Source organism: Notolepis coatsorum (assembly GCF_963971535.1).
Source record: "Notolepis coatsorum genome assembly, chromosome: 12".
NCBI lineage: Eukaryota > Metazoa > Chordata > Actinopteri > Aulopiformes > Paralepididae > Notolepis > Notolepis coatsorum.
The window spans coordinates 128,620,498-128,637,865 of record NC_140176.1 but is presented as its reverse complement, the minus strand read 5'-3'; the positions used below and the strand labels follow the sequence as shown (position 1 = coordinate 128,637,865).

General features: G+C 42.3%; 1 protein-coding gene across 2 annotated transcripts in view; it reads right to left on the bottom strand.

The window, feature by feature from the left end:
* The window catches only part of LOC311238071 (uncharacterized protein), a 48,512-nt gene that overhangs the window by 15,472 nt on the left and 15,672 nt on the right, over positions 1–17,368 (bottom strand). Inside the window, exons 1-3 of one of the 2 annotated variants that reach the window (XM_084326043.1) lie at positions 14,102–14,133; positions 12,842–13,365; positions 1,069–1,202 (exon numbers count right to left, since the gene is read on the bottom strand). In XM_084326043.1, the coding sequence (XP_084182169.1) occupies positions 1,069–1,123 (55 nt within the window). In that variant the 5' untranslated portion in view covers positions 1,124–1,202; positions 12,842–13,365; positions 14,102–14,133. Of the gene's footprint in view, positions 1–1,068; positions 1,203–12,841; positions 13,366–14,101; positions 14,134–17,368 lie in introns of those variants that run through there. The other variant, XM_084326042.1, reaches the window with a different exon arrangement.

The following is a 17,368-nucleotide window of genomic DNA, read 5'->3' as shown; positions in this document are numbered from 1 at the left end:
GTCTGGTCATTGTTAGCATGGTGTTATTCACCTTCAAAGTGAATTAAAAAATTTTATAAAATGTGGGCGGCTGAGTGGCGCAGTGGGCAAGGCGCTCGCCACTAATGCAGGAGATGCTGGTATTGAGCCCAGCTCTCTGCGTTGCTACCGGCTTGGCCGGTCGTTCATACTAACACAATTGGCAGTGTTAGGGGTGGGAAAGCCGGTAGGTGGGGATTGGACGTTGTGGACAGCGACTCCTACAGGTCGGTTGGTGCGCCTGTACAGCAGAATCAGGAAGTATCGGGGGCAGCGTGAGCCTCCCACGCATTACTCCACTGAGAGATCGCGCTGTTCAGGTGAAAAGATGCGACCGGAGGGGACACGTGATGCAAGGCTTGGTCCTCACTGCAGCCGACCAGTGGGAGGCATAGTCTAGCAACGTTCGAGACAGGGGAGGGGAGAATTGAAGGGAGAATTGGCAAGGCGAAATTGGGATGGGAGAAAAATAGAAAAATAAGGAGAAAAGTGGATAAAAAAAAACATGTTTATAAAATAATGTATATTCTCATTTGGTTCATTACAATTTACTCAAGCATAGTAACAGACACTGGGAATAAATTCCCTGAGGTCCATAGATGTCCCTAGATACCAAGAACATGCAAATGGACCTTGTAGAAGTGGAGCAATCTTCCTTTTAGGCAAATTTAGAGTCTGGCTTAAAGGAACACTCCAACATTTTGGGAAATTTGCTTATTTGCCATCTACCCTGGAGTTAGACAAGAAGATACATACCTTTTTCTTCTCTGTGCATGCAGTAGGAGTAGGAAGACGTTGGGAACTAGGCTAATGGAGGAACCTACTTCCAACCAAGTCACTAGACTAGACTGACGCTAAGCTAGGCTAACGGTGCGCGTCTTCCTACTCCTACTGCATGCATAGAGAAGAAAAAGGTATGCATCTTCTTGTCTAACTCCAGGGTAGATGGCAAATAAGCTAATTTCCCAAACAGTTGGAGCGTTCCTTTAAGAGGTTAAAGTCGACACTTATAGTCATAATGTTTACAGATTAAAGTCAACATTTCCATACTTGTTTCCATGCAGTCCAAACAGCTCTTCTCCTGGTCCACTTGTGACGGTTTCATGCAGTCCACCAAACAGACAAGACAGTTCTCTCAAACCAAGGTGTGAGAGGCTACGAGGGGTGGTCATATTCAGACCAATCTTGGGGGAAAGTAAGGAAAGAAATATCAGTACATTTTACATTCATCCCAACAAACAAAGGTCTAACTTTTCAGTTGGAATTAATCAGGAACACAGAAAGCCAAGCAAGAACCACCAGTCCTTAACCAGCTATACATAGGTAGCTCTCTTTTCCTAGGCTAACAAATTGGAAAAGAAGGAAAATCCTGACATGAAGATTTTCATAAGAACTGAAAAACACATGGGTGTATATATAGACAGAATGGCCTGACAGGACAGCTCAGGGAACAAAATAAGTACCCGCCAACCGCCAATGGCGGGCAGATTTAAGGTTTGGCGACTAACAATGAGAGGTCTGCCCGCCACCTGGCGTGTAGTTCATATCGATACTTATTTTTTATTTTTTTTATCTACTTTTTCTCCCATTTTTCTCCCATCCCAATTTCGTACCGTCCAATTCTACCCTCCCCTGTCTCGAACGCTGTTTGGCCATGCCTCCCACAAGCCGACTGTAATGTGGAGGAAGCCATACATTGCACGAGTCCCCTCCGGTACTCGAGGTAGCAGCGTTGGATCTTTTCACCTGCACAGCGTGATCTTTCAGCGTCGGGGGTCTGCGCTTTTGGAGGGACGCCGCCCCTATCGCTTCCTGATTCTACTGCGCAGGCGCACCAACCGACCTGCAACAGTTCTTGCCAGCTGGTTCAATCCAATGGAAGGTACATTGTTATGGCCCCCAAAAAACACAAATTATTCAAAGGCCCTTAAAGAAAACATGATGCCCTGTAAAGGATGGACCACATATGAGAAAATTCGGCTCTTAATTACTTGTGGTAAGTATAGTCACTGCATCGCTATTGTTGTCTGATGTGAATTGTTCCTCATACTTCTTATTAATGTCATGCTGTATTTTCTGCTTGTTCTTTTACAGACTCATTTGTAAAGGCCAAGCACCATGAAGATAAGTACGTGACTACTGGATGTCTAACCACTGATTTGGAATCTGAAGAGGAAGCAGATGTACATCAGAAAAAAAGAGCAAGGTACAGTTGAATTCCTCGTGATAGTTTTTGGTTAAACAGAAATGGGCCATGGGCTGGCTCCTGAACAGTGTCTCAAGGATTGCTCAATTAATTGAATTATCCTGGGAGCCTGGGAATGTTAAATGTTTTTTTTTAGGACAAATCCTATGCACGCAGTGGAGTCAGATGAGGAGCCAGAAAACAGCAGTGTGAAGCAAAGATATGCCGAGCCACCTGATGTTCATTTTCCAGGTATAGTGGTGGTCAGTTATGACACTAACTGCTACACCTACTTTAAGTATTGCCATGTATAATTCCATTTATTTATTAATACAGTGCTGCCAGAATCCAGCCAGTACCCCTCGGTGCCAACATCAAATGCAAGCAGTGGTATGTCATTATTTACTAACATGGCAGAACAAAATGTAGTTGCATGAGAGCTTTACAAGCATTTAGTTCCTCTGTCAATACATCCAAACATATCAGTCAGGCTATGTGTTCAAAAGTTACAGTGTCCACTATTCATGTCTTGTGTTCCCTTCTTTTAGTCTCTGGAGGAAGCTGCTCGGCCTCTGGAGGAAGCTGCTCGGAGAATAACCAGCCTAATTAATAATGGTAAGTGAATCACTTACTACTAAGTCAGGGTGGACAGATTGTAAATGTGCTTTTGATAGCATTCATTGTTCATGTTTTGTTGTGTTGTGTTCTCTCATTTTAGGCTTTGGTGGAAGCTTCTTGGCACAGTTGGAGTCAATGGACCACTGCAATGATGGTAAGTAGATTAATAAACTAGATATAGCTATGTGATTCTCTCAGCCACTCTTGTGTCTCCAGTCTGTTTCAATAGGTGGCGGTTGGATTACTAGTCCTGCCTTACTGGATACATTACTGACTGGAAATGTTAGTTAAATGGGTGGAAATGTAAAGTTGAGTGCATATATGAGTAGCTTATTCAGTGTCTCACTATTTTGCAATGAGCTGTTAATGTTGGCATGATATTATATGAGAACTTGTATTTTACAGTGACTAATTACGGTTATTTTAATCCATTTCAGGAGGGAACCACACTGGACAAGTAAGGAATGGTATGTATTTTGTCCGTGTCAACAAGAGCCTTTTTATACATTTGTGACTATTTTATTAGCCATCACTAAATAGTTGCTGTGCCTTGGCTATTGTGCCATGACATACTGTAACTTATGAAAGACTGACATAGAATATTTTGATTGTCTTCTTTTTAGAATTCGCTGGCAATCATCACCACCCCCAAGGATATCAATGTGAGTTAACTAACACATTCTCAAATCATGTTTTATTTTTTACCACCAGACATGTGCTAGGTATATGGAGCTAGGTACACTTGCTACTGTATATGGTGCTCATTGATACTTTGATGGTGCTTACCTTATTTTGTTAATTCTGTCGCTCTTTCTCTAGGAATGCCAATGTATAACTCCAGCCCCTACCACACTGTGCCATCAGAGCGAGCAAGGAATGGTATGCATTTCTCATCTTAAATGTTGTTTTTTGGGCAAATTTCCATAATTCGTGTTCAATGTAAACAATGATGTGTGTCCTTTCTCTTTCTATTAGACTTCGATGCCAAATATGCACGTGGCTTCAGATCAGCTGACTTCAGCTCACATCGCCTGGGTAAAGATGCCTATATTCCACTTTACCCCCCGCCTCCTCCATACACAATGACCTAATGTGCAATGCTGATGCCATGTTGATTTCTTCAGCTTCAACTCCTGAAACGCCGCGGGGAAGATTCCATGGAGAGCCCAGTCAAATTTTACAAGGCAAGTATCATTTTCTGATGCATTGAGAAACATGTCCCTTGTGACTTTACAGTCTTTGTCACTGTTTTTTTTCATGTAATTTGTCATGGTGTTTAGGCTTAATATTTAAGCACTTAATGGTTACTATAAGTTAGGGGTGCAAAGACTTAAGCTATCACAGAGTTGCTTAGTGTCATTCTAAATGATTGAAATGGTGAATCTATCCTTGAAATTTTATGTAAAACCAATTGTTTTTCTTCAAGACCTTGCTGCCAACAAAAACACCAGGATGCTTGCAGAGCTACTCGTGGAGGTGAAGCAAATTTCACATGACGTTCAGTTTCTGAAGACTGAAATGGCTAAATCCACCTTTAACGATCACGGAGCTGGACCTGAATCACAGAGAGAAGAGAACTTCCCCACCGTGCTGCCACTCACCAATGAGGAGCAGTTTGATGAAGCTGAAGCTGCACTGAAGGACGAAACAGTCCATCGAAAGATGGTGAACATTTTTGTATTTTCTTAAATTTATTGTTTGAAATCTAAGTGTTTATAATGTCTGAATTGTAGGAGTGGAGGCATTTATTTTGTTTTTTGCTTGGATGTGTGCTTGGCATAGAAATATTGTGATAGCCTTGCAATGATATGCGGGATGATATTTATTTCTTAGTCAATATTTGACAATTCATTTAGCTAATTTGTTTGATGGTATTGTTTGTCGATTAGTTTTGACACAGTAATGGTCTTTCTTTAGAGTTAATAAAAAAAGTCTTAAAATGTGTACTTAAAACATTATATTCTGTCCATTTGACATAGCACACTGTACACTTTAGCACACTAACTTTTTTTTCTCTCCAATCTGTTAAGACAACCCGCCTGGCATTAATCGGAGGGACCAACTCAGAAAATATGATCCGGCAATTGCTATCCGCTACCATGACAAACAGTCTAGCATGCATCTTCAACTGGGCGGGAAAGGGACCGAAGAGGGCCTTCAAGGACACACTGATGCAGGACTGCATGTTTGGTGAGTCAATCTGCACCTCAAAATACTAGGTTTACTACAGTGGATTTAGCTATTTTGATGGATATTTAATTTAATTAAGTATTTTCACTTCTATCTCAAGTAAATACGAATGGATGCATTTCTCTCACCATGGAACGAGCCTGATGGAACATGCAACCACTCTTAAAGAAACACCTCACCCATTTCCAACCTTAACACTTTGGTTGCCTTGGGTTAAATTAATGATATACCATAGATTGCCAGCGCTATTTGTCTATGGAGAAAGTCCCCTTCTTTGCAGGGCTATAACTTTTTTAATTCTATTGCTACATTGCCATTATTAGGGCCCATTCAAAGTCCTATATGTATTGTTCATTGTGTAGCAACGTTAAACTTTTTCATTCACATATTCATAGTAAAGTATGGTCTAATGTATAAGTATGTTTTCATCTCTTTCTGCAACTTTCTCCAGAACGTGATATATAGCCCCAAATGCATTATATTGATGATGAAATACAGTTTGATGGCAATCAGCGCGATATAAAAAATTCCAACTAGACGTACTTCTAGAAGTTACTACACGTCATCTGATGTTGACCGGATGGGCGAGGGGGCGTTTATAATTCCGTGGGCAGCGTTATACCAATCATCTAATGTGGGTCAAATGTTGATAAAAGCAGTTAGTATCGAAGATGGTAACGTTACACGCTGAAACTCACCCCAGTCTCCGCGCGCCGTTGGGCGATCATCGTCGAGTAGAAATTTTATCATTATGGGATATATTATTACCCGGTCCATCTCCAGCTTGTATAATGGTATATACGTCCAAATCATGTTGTTTATCGAGTTATTGGCAATCGATCGCTATGTAGAGTGACGAGCTAGAATGCCGGAACCAATACCGAGTGCCCGGAAGTAATAGGGCCGACCAGCAAAACCTCTACTGCGCTTCCTGTTAAGCGGTTGCGCCGATCGGCCACCAGATGGCGCTCCTGAACCGCCAGAGAGCTCAGTGGGTCCTGCTGGTGGACCTCAGGCCAGCGGAGGGGGAATATGAATCCGATTCCAGATTTTTGAAATATTGATATAAGGACGCTGTACAGCGTCCCCCGGCAACTTTAGCATGGCCAGCAATGACGCTGTAAAGCGTTTTTAGGCAGTCAAAGTGTTAACACTTTGGTTGCCTAAGGTTAAATTAATGATATACCATAGATTGCCAGCGCCATTTGTCTATGGAGAAAGTCCCCTTCTTTGCAGGGCTATAACTTTTTTAATTCTATTGCTACATTGCCATTATTAGGGCCCATTCAAATTCCTATATGTATTGTTCATTGTGTAGCAACGTTAAACTTTTTCATTCACATATTCATAGTAAAGTATGGTCTAATGTATAAGTATGTTTTCATCTCTTTCTGCAGCTTTCTCCAGAACGTGATATATAGCCCCAAATGCATTATATTGATGATGAAATACAGTTTGATGGCAATCAGCGCGATATAAAAAATTCCAACTAGACGTACTTCTAGAAGTTACTACACGTCATCTGATGTTGACCGGATGGGCGAGGGGGCGTTTATAATTCCGTGGGCAGCGTTATACCAATCATCTAATGTGGGTCAAATGTTGATAATATCAGTTATTATCGAAGACGGTAACGTTACACGCTGAAACTCACCCCAGTCTCCGCGCGCCGTTGGGCGATCATCGTCGAGTAGACATTTTATCATTATGGGATATATTATTACCCGGTCCATCTCCAGCTTGTATAATGGTATATACGTCCAAATCATGTTGTTTATCGAGTTATTGGCAATCGATCGCTATGTAGAGTGACGAGCTAGAGTCACGGGACATGTACCGAGTGGCCGGAAGCAATACGGACGTCTAGCAAAACCTCTAGTGCGCTTCCTGTTAAGCGCTTGCGCCGATCGGCCACCAGATGGCGCTCCTGAACCGCCAGAGAGCTCAGTGGGTCCTGCTGGTGAATCTCAGGCCAGCGGAGGGACATTATGAATCCGATCGCAGATTTTTGAAATATTGATATAAAGACGACGTACAGCGTCCCCCGGCAACTTTAGCATGGCCAGCAAAGACGTCTAAAGACGCCCCCTGGCAGTCAAAGTGTTAACGTCATATAAGTGGTCCTCTGTAATGCTCACAATAAGATTTTTTACGAGCATTAGTGTGGATCAATTATATGACTATGGGGTTGAAAATGCACCTAAGGCCACCTGAAAATCTAGTACACTAAAAAGGACACTGTTCACTTTGGAATGGAACGTGCCCACTGCAGCTTTCTTGTTTATCTTTAAGTATTCTTTTTTTCTTTTTTCCCAGCGGCTGCTCGTCAATTTGACCGCAAGTTGACTTACTTGATATACAGAGATGCACTGCAGAAGTGGCTGCGTTATGCACCTGAGAGGAATGGCGGGATACGAAGAAAGACAAAGACTAAAAAAAAAGCTTCATATTGCACCCTGCCCTAAATAAATTACAAGATTAAGACTTGGACAAGAAAGAAAGAGGTAACAGCCCACTCACAAAGAAATCAACCTCTATTATTATTTAGGAGAGCGATGGATGTAGGAAGGAAGGAGAGCTTGTAGCGGTTGCCGTTATATCTACTTGCTCTGAACAGTCTCCCCGAGGGAAGAACTTCATATTTCGGGATAAAGATTATGAGAAGGGTCCTGTAAGATTCTGTGGCTGGCTGACCACTACTTTCTCCAAGATAGATTGGAGTGACGGATACTTGGTGTTTCCGGTCACCTTCATCACTGCTTTCACTAGCCTTTCAATCTTCGACTTACACTGTACTGTGAGCGTACTAAACCACGCCCCATCTCATCAGGCTTTCTAAGACAGCTTTATAAAATGTGGTCATGATCGCTGTGTTCACACTAGGGCTGTCGCGGTATGACATTTTCTCACCGCGGGTTTGTGTGTCTCATCATTGGTGGTACCGCACTTCTATTCAAAAAAACAAAACAAATATTTTATATTTTTTTTATATACCTGTATATAGGGCTGGGCGATATGGAAAAAAATCATATCGCGATAACGATATGATAATTTTATTTTATTTCTCGATATCGATAATCGAATTGTTATAAGTATAAAAAAAAATTAAAAAATAAAAAATAAAAAAAAATTTTAACAACAGATGTATGTTTATTTTGCAGCAATTCTTTGTCATTGCCGCCATCTTTAGTGTTACATCCCCTCACACTCCAGTTCTCAGGCTGCAGCTGGTTTAAAAGCTAAAGTAAACCGGCTTCTCTGCTGGCTGTGGCTCCAGAGGAGTTGAACAGTTCTGGCTCTGCTAGTTTATTTTCGATCTTTTGGCGCTTTTTTGGTGGACAAACCACCGCACATGTGCACTGTGACTCGTGACTGGAGTCTAGTTCTGCTAGCACACATAGCCTACTGTGTACAGACGGTTTCAAAATGTATTTTAAATTAGAAAGCAAACAAAATAAATGGACAAGAGAAAAAGAAATCTGAATTTGGTCAGTATTGTCATTTGGACAAGCAAAGCCATTACTTTAAGTTGCAGGCAAGAAAGACAAGTCTGTCCACTGTCTCTGGTTTTAAAACTGCCCTGTTGCAGGTAAAAAAAAAAAAAAAAAAAAAAAAAAAAAAGATTTTTTTTTAATTTCGATATTCGATATCGATTATTAAAATATATCGCGATATTTATCGTTATCGTTATATCGCCCAGCCCTACCTGTATATATTATTTTTATTATTAAGACATGCAAGTTTACCCGCGATCGTGATTAGAGAAATTCTAAGGTCGTAGGAGTCCCGAAACTATTTTAAATATGTTTGATAATCTATCCATTTGTCCCTCAACGCTCTGAAGTGTGATAAAAGTAGTAGGGTGTTGCCTGTTCCTTTAAGAGTGATGCATTGTGGGATATATGCCCTTCTCCAACTTAAAACTAACGTTATTTGAGCAAACATTTAACGTTATTATAACACTATTTTAACGTTAGTGAATTTGAATGCACATACATAGCTAATTAAATATCACAACTTGTCTCATCATTGGGGGAAACTGGGTGCTGCCTCTCTCCGGCGTCCCCGCTGCACTCAGGAGTCGACTGCACCGGCGTTGTGGGAGGCTGGCCTATGGCTAGCGTCATCGGTGGCTGGCCTATGGCTAACGTCATAGATAGCGAACGTTAACTTATGTTTGCAAACAAAGCTAATGTTATCCAGTTGACATTACAGATCATAATAACTATAATAACGTTAATGAAGTGAGAGTAGTGAGAAAAAAAAGGGGGGACGTGTCTATGGCGTTAGCTATAGAGGCTAGCTATCTGTGACGTTGGCTATGGGCTGGCTATCTGTGGCGTTGGTGTGGTCCCGAGAGTGCAGCGGTCTGCGTGTAACGTTAGTCAATAAGAATAGAGAGCTGCAAACGGAAATGAATGCCCAGTCATTGAGAGAACTGTTTACTGGTTTACTGTCACCACCTTACTGTCACCACCTTACAGAGGGAATTACTCCGAAGTCCGGCTAGTCAAGCAAGTTACATGACCGGCGCTCCCCTGTACTCTACTGCGGTTCAGATTAATACAGGAAAAGGTATACATTGGGGGCTCGAGTCCGGGATATGAAAATAAATCCTGATTTCATCCGAGTTGTAAACTGTATGGGAACGTGAAGTTAGCTCATGCTACTGGAAAACGGACGCACGAGGCAATCTCGTCATTAAATGAACAGTTAAAAATGATGACGCCCTTTTTTATTTTTCCGCGGATGACACGGTTGTCTGTTCTGCATCCCGCGGTGGCCTTGACTAGAGCTGCCGCGGTATTGATGTTTTCCTTACCGCACAAATTTGCAAAATATTTCCTACTGCCGCGGTTATTACCGCACGCACACAAAAAAAAAAGTTTGAATGCATTTTTTTTTTTTTAGTAGTAGTCTACTCTTTATAGCATATAGCAGGGCTGTACGTTAACTTTTTTTGCACATAGCACTGGTGCTACAGAGGTTGATAGTTTTGTAGCACAGGCCAAAATCTTGTAGCACGAGTATAAAACGTCTCTAAAATCTCTAAAAACAACCACAAGTAGTGCAGTTCATTACTTAAATAGGTATGTGACTGGCAAGGGACATGAATCTTGCATACAGGGCACACAAAATCCAAACTTTAACAAGAAATGCTTTTAGACAAATTCTTTCTTTATTTGCCCATAATGTAAAACAAAAAGAACAAGGACATAACCATATAACCGATATGAAGCAGTCCGAGACCAGGCAGCGCTGGTGTGGACTCAGATTACAGGGAAAGCTAGAAACCAACCTAGAAACACCTATAAACCAACATAACAAATAGATATAATGCATACAAACACCTGTACATATTTGTGGAACCAAATAAATAAATTTATTATTATTATTATTATTATTATTATTATAATTATTCGTGTGTGTGTGTGTGTGCGTGCGTGTGTGTGTGTGCACTGCACACGTGTCACAGTTCCAGCATCATGTCTGCTGGCCACTTTTTCAGATCCACACACACACACACACTATTGCATTAATCAGAACTAAGTACAAGGAACTCTGCATGAATGAAAAGGGCTTTATAAATTAAATTAATTATTATTATTATTATTACCTTATTTGCATATTGTCTCGTTATTAGATAGATAGATTGATTGATAGATAGATAATTAATACTTTATTGATCCCGGAGGGGAATTTTAAGTAGCCATACGATGGAGTTCTTTTTACAGAGTAAAATTAGCGGCTTAAATTTAGTGAACAGCATTTCTTCCTTGGCGATGCAATATGTCACATTCATCTTAAACTTTACCTCACGGAGATCAGCATCATCCGCTCTGGTCGTGTTTAGTCAGCGAGTGCAAGAGGGTGCCGGCCCGCTCAGGAGTTTATTTAGCGTTGAAGGCATCCCGGGCAAGAACGTGTCGATGGGACGTATTGTGTTTATTAATGTTATCCCTTTTTAGGATATTGTTACCCGCGACATAGGGATTCTCTGATCGGATCTTTTCCGGAGTCTCCCGGCACCAGTGACAGAATAATAATAGCTGTGCTTCCTCATTAAAAAATATCCACGGAAAATCATTTTCCCACTCTGCGTTATATCTGTACATCTTGTTAATCTTCTCCTTTTGTCTCGTTTCTATTAACGGTGGTCCCTCTCGGGCTCGTTTGGGGTTTTGATCTTGTACTTCTTTTGTTGGATTTAATACCTTAAAAAAGCGCTTCATCTTGTCGAAGTCACCCAGTCAGTGTACATTGAGCTCGCAATTTAGTCGCGGGGATATTGTTCGCTAGGGATTATGGGATTTGGTGTTTGATTATGGACTCTACGCGAGACGGGACATTGTTTTTAATCGCACGAGACTACAAGTACCAAGTGGATAGCGTGGCGCTGTGGTCCATTCAATTTACCGTCACACTTTCTTTTTTTTGCTTGCGCCACGGGCCATCGCACCAGTGCTACTAAAGTCAATTCATTCATCGCACAGACTGACGTCAGTGTCGCACGTGCGATATATATGTCGCACTGTACAGGCCTGCATATAGCCTGCCTCTAGTCTAAATGTCTATCTTTAGAGGATGACTTTGCAGCATGAATAATATTGTTTGGGATTCGGCAAGCACGCATTAGTTATTGAAAGTGAAACACGGATTCGAAGTTTCCCCTATGGTCGTGCGCCGTTCACTCGGTGTCGCGGGCAGGGGTGGTTACCCCCCCCGACCCTTTCTTCTTCTTATTACTATAAAGTTACTACTTTATAATAAAGGCATTCGTTTTATGGCATTAACATTATATAGTTATACGTTCAATAACATCAGCGTATTTACCGGACCATCTCAGTTCCTTTCTTTGCTCAGAGCGTGCTGAGTTGTCCCATTCTGCGGTCTGTTAATAAAGTTTTCAATCAGACAAGTGTATAGAACGAAGGGCTTTTATTATAACATTCGTTACAGACAGTAAAATCATTATGTCTCGTTTAGTACTCCTGAGGAGCGATGGTAGTCCACTCCGGCGGGGAGCTAAAGCTAACGTTATTAGCCGTATTGTGATGAGCTCTGATCAATGGCTGACATTCAGGACGTAAAAAACTGCAGGACGCTCCCAACGTGTGACGCGTCTCTCTTCTGACCAATCAGTGGTCTGCAATGTTTCACGTGACTTTTCTGGTACCCAATAGGGTCGCTTGGAACCTCGATAGAGGAGTAGGGTATATCTGCAGAGCCGCAAGCCCAACGAGAGGAGGGTACTTTATTATTATTATTATTATCCAGCGGTGATGCGGTATTCAGCCTACTCTGCGGTGGCCGTGATGTAACAGCGATACCGCGGTAATGCGGTAATCGCGGCAGCTCTAGCCTTGACACACCGCGGGATTGCGGTGATGCGGTTATCGCGACAGCCCTAGCTCACACAAAAGTCTGAGACTACGGAGGAAGTGCAGTCGTTGGGCTAGTTTGGAACACAGAACATCAACATGTACATCCCATTTCAGTCGATTATCCATGTGGATTCCTAGGTATTTATATGATGCAACCTGCTCTATATCACAGTCACAAATTACCACAGGGTCATGTACTCTCACTTCTCTGGGGTCATAGATCATCTCTTTGGTTCTGGTGGTATTGAGAATGAGATGATGTCTCTCACAGTAACACCAGACCTGAAAGGAGTCGATCTCTTTAAAGTAAGTAGAGAGCAGTCGCCAGCCTTCGATAGGATTAGAATAAGTGTGTCGTCTGAAAGTTTCAGGACATGATTGTTAGGCTGCCTGCTGCTCCACTCGTTGGTGTCCAGTGTAAACAGGAGAGGGGAGCTCACCGCACCTTGAGGCTGACTGCTGCTCCACTCGTTGGTGTCCAGTGTAAACAGGAGAGGGGAGCTCACCGCACCTTGAGGCTGACTGCTGCTCCACTCGTTGGTGTCCAGTGTAAACAGGAGAGGGGAGCTCACCGCACCTTGAGGCTGACTGCTGCTCCACTCGTTGGTGTCCAGTGTAAACAGGAGGGGAGCTCACCGCACCTTGAGGCTGACTGCTGCTCCACTCGTTGGTGTCCAGTGTAAACAGGAGAGGGGAGCTCACCGCACCTTGAGGCTGACTGCTGCTCCACTCGTTGGTGTCCAGTGTAAACAGGAGGGGAGCTCACCGCACCTTGAGGCTGACTGCTGCTCCACTCGTTGGTGTCCAGTGTAAACAGGAGAGGGGAGCTCACCGCACCTTGAGGCTGACTGCTGCTCCACTCGTTGGTGTCCAGTGTAAACAGGAGAGGGGAGCTCACCGCACCTTGAGGCACCCCGGTGCTGCAGAATTTGACCTCAGAGTGTGTCATTCACCTTGACTTGTTGTGTCCTGTTGGTAAGAAGATAATAGAACCATTTGATTATTGAGGGGTTTATCCCCAAACTCATAAGCTTCTGGACAAGCAGGTGAGGGCGAACAGTATCAAACGCAGAGCTAAAATCTGCAAATAGCACCCATTCGCCGTTATATAATTTCAAGATAATAAAGTAGCTATAATGAGTCAATAGATAAAAAGCAGTAATGGCATGTAGGCTCAGGGATTAAAGCAAAAAGAAATAATTTTTTCAGGCCAAGTCATATTCTTATTTTAACACCCACTGTATTATTATTATTTTTTTTTAATAGCGTTAGCGTTTTAAGGGAGCCTACTTGTAGAGCCTACTGTCTGACTGTGACTATAGACCCTACTGTTGTGGTTGTCGCGCCAGGCAGGGAGGCTGTGTGCTGGAGAGCGCGAATGCAAGTCTTGTGGCAAGCAGTGTTCATTTTGTTGACTAAATTGATGACGAAAGATGTTAAGTCAACTAAGGTTTTTTTCATGACGACAACGAGACTAAATTGTTTATTAAATATCGTTGACCACAACTGAGGACACAAAAATGTAATTTACAAAAACCAGGGCAAAATTTCTCTTCATTCATGTTGCTATTGACTAAAACAAGACGAGACAAAATAATTGTAACTTTTCTTAATGCCATCGTCCCGACAGAGCAGTGTGACGGGGAGCTCTGTTATTAGCATTAGCTGGAGCTATTTGAAAAGCTAGTTTTAGCTTTAACGTTACCTTGGCTAAAGTTGGGACTATTCATAATCCAGCTGCAGACCTGCAAGAAAAGTACAGCAAGTTGGCAAAGGAGTATTCCAATGTAAATCACTTTGTCACCAGTAACATTACATTGTTTGTATTTCCATCTAGCTCGCGTTAGCTAGTGGCTAACCTAGCTCACGCTAATGTGGCTAACTGATCGACCTCTCGCACACAATTAACACTATGGTCGCCAAAACCGCCGTACGACGTCTTTCCCCGCCATGCTCATTCTGCCAAAGACGCCGTACCACGTCTTTGATATCAATATTTCAAAAATCTGTGATCGAAATCATATTTCTCCCCCGGAGACCTAAGATCTACTGTTGAGCCCCTCTCAACTCTCCAACGGTTCAAGAGCGCCATCTGGTGGCCGATCGGCGGATCGCCCAAACAGGAAGTGACGCGCCTCAAGTGGTGCTCGCCCATATTTCGTCCGGGCACTCGCTATCGTTAGTGGGACTCCATCTTGATACACGGGACATCGATCGGTTGCAAATAACTCGATAAACAACATGATTTGGACTTATATACTATTATACAACCTGGAAATGGTTCGGATATTTCTACATCCCATAATAGGAAAATGTCTGTTCCACGCTCATCGCCTAACGGCGCGAGGAAGCTACGGTAAGATCCAGCGTTATTTTTCAACGTCTTCAATACTAACTGCTCTAATGATCATATCACCCACACTAGATGGATCATATAACGTTGGCCACGGAATTATAAACGACCCCCCCCCCCCCCATCCGGTCATCATCAGATCATACTTAGTAACTTCTAGAACCACGTCCATTTGAGAATTTTTATCTCGCGCAGATTCCTATCAAACTGTATTTCATCATCAATATAATGCATTTGGGGCTATAAATCATGTTCTGGAGAAAGCTGCAGAAAACGATAACATACTTATACTTTAGACCGTATTTTAGTGAATATGTGAATGAAAAAGTATAACGTTGCTACACCCTGAACAATAGATATAGGACGTTGAATGGGCCATAGTAATGTCAATTTAGCAATACAATTTAAAAGGTTATAGCCCTGCAAAGAAGGGGAACTTCTCCATGTTAAATAGGGCTGGCGAAGGATGGTAAATTATGAATTTAACCCTGGCGATCAAAGTGTTAATGGCATAATGCAGACAGCCATACCGGTGACAATGTTTAGCTTTTAGTGCCAAATGATAAGAGTCTGAGGCGGAGTCTCAAAAGAGAATGTTGAATATTTATTTTGCATTAAAAATCACAACAGAGCCTCTGGTACTACAGTAGCTAACCTAAACGGAGCCTTCTGTATAGGAAGTGCGCAACAACGTGTAACGTCCGTGCGGAACCAATGTACAAACAACCATTCCGTGGGTAAACTCATTGAGCTTAGTTGTCAATTAATGATACTAATACTAATCTATACAATCACCTGTTGTTGAATAAATACCATTACTTTCTAGTTATTACTAAAAAACAGTATATATAAAACAGTAGCTGTAAAAAAGAAAAGAAAAAGTTTTATATAATTTTTTATTTTTTTTTGTATGTGTAACTGCGGGGTACAATTCCCTGACTATTAATCAAGTATTGGTATCATTAAACCACTACCGTCTTATGTACATTACTGGCCATACCGTACACAAGTATATGATGAGAACTCCTCCACAATGATACGGTTTCCACACAAATACTCGTTTAGAATATTTATTACATCAAAGGATATTATATTACATTACTTGAATGCGCTTATAAGGCAAATCGAATGTGCATAGGCAAATCAATACTGAATATTAGGAATTATCTATGGTACTCTGGGGAGGGGAATTACTACCGGTTGTAAGCCAGCAGGGGGAGGCAATGCTCTATGCAAAGTCAATGGGTTCCACAGGGACTTCAACAAGCCCTGCTCGGGGGGCGATCTTACTCCCTGGAGCAGCGGATGAAAACGGCAGCTGTAATCCCAGGGTGCGTGCCGCACAGGTGAAGCCGTGGAGTCTCTCCTTGAGACGGGCTCGAGTGATGTCCTCACGGTAGATCCCACACAGCAGCGGGGTAGACGGTTCTCTGCTCCAGCAGCCACAGTCAAGCAATGAAGAATAATAATCCTGCCGGAAAGTGGCTCTGCAATCACCGGTGTAAATCCTCCGTGGTCGCGGTGGTTCACAGTTGAACTTGACGTTACTATCCTTATTCGCACGCGGCTATAAGTGCTCTATTTAGACGCACAATTACTCACTCCACGTGGTCTTTGACTCGTAATGAAGGCTTTTACTAGCAAGGAGCGAACGATACGTTGAACAAACGTATTAGGATAACACGACTCTATTTGGGGCAATACGAGCCCTACTCTGCCGCACGTTGCATAGTGGGTGAGGCTTTACTTGGTAACTGAACTGAACAAGACTGAACTCCAACTCGAACTGAAAGGGAAGTTCTGGTATTCGCCTGCGCCATATTTATATGTACGGGGAACAAATAGTGCCTATCTCATTTCTGTCGCTGTATCCCTGGGCAGAGCTGGGCATGTTGAGACAAGCCCTGACGGTAGCTTTCAAGTCGGCTCTAGGGGCACGGCACTGGCGCTGGTGGCACGCCATCCAATAGGAGAATGAAATATTATGGGCTATAGTAGGCTAAAGGGATATTCCGTGTATATGTACAAGGAATATACAAGGGATATCAAACGATATACAACTATTATGCAATATATATCAATCAATAAATACATATATTCGGTTTAATCTGACCCTTTGTAACAGTATGCACTGGTATCGGATCAGTATAACCAGACCTAGACCACCTCTAACTCTAACCCCTAACCAGACCTAGACCACCTCTAACCCCTAACCAGACCTAGACCACCTCTAACTCTAACCCCTAAGTTAGGGTTGTGACTTAGAGGTAGTCTAGGTCCGGACAGGGGTTAAGAGTTGGTCTAGCCCTTTACATCCATCTAAATAATAATAATAATAAATTATAATGAATGCTTAACTACCCCCAAGTTACCCTAACCAGACCTAGACCACCTCTAACCACTAACCAGACCTCTTCCATGTGGCACTTTAACACTGACTTCAGAATGTGATTTTATATAATGTTTTTATGCAAGCAGATTGCAATCAGTGTGTACCACTACTAGTACTACTGTGTGTTCTGTTTACTTAGTTTACACTTTACAGTATCATGTTGTTATAGAATAAACCGCTGCCAGACACAGCAGAGAGAGGACAGACATGACAGAGAGGACAGACAC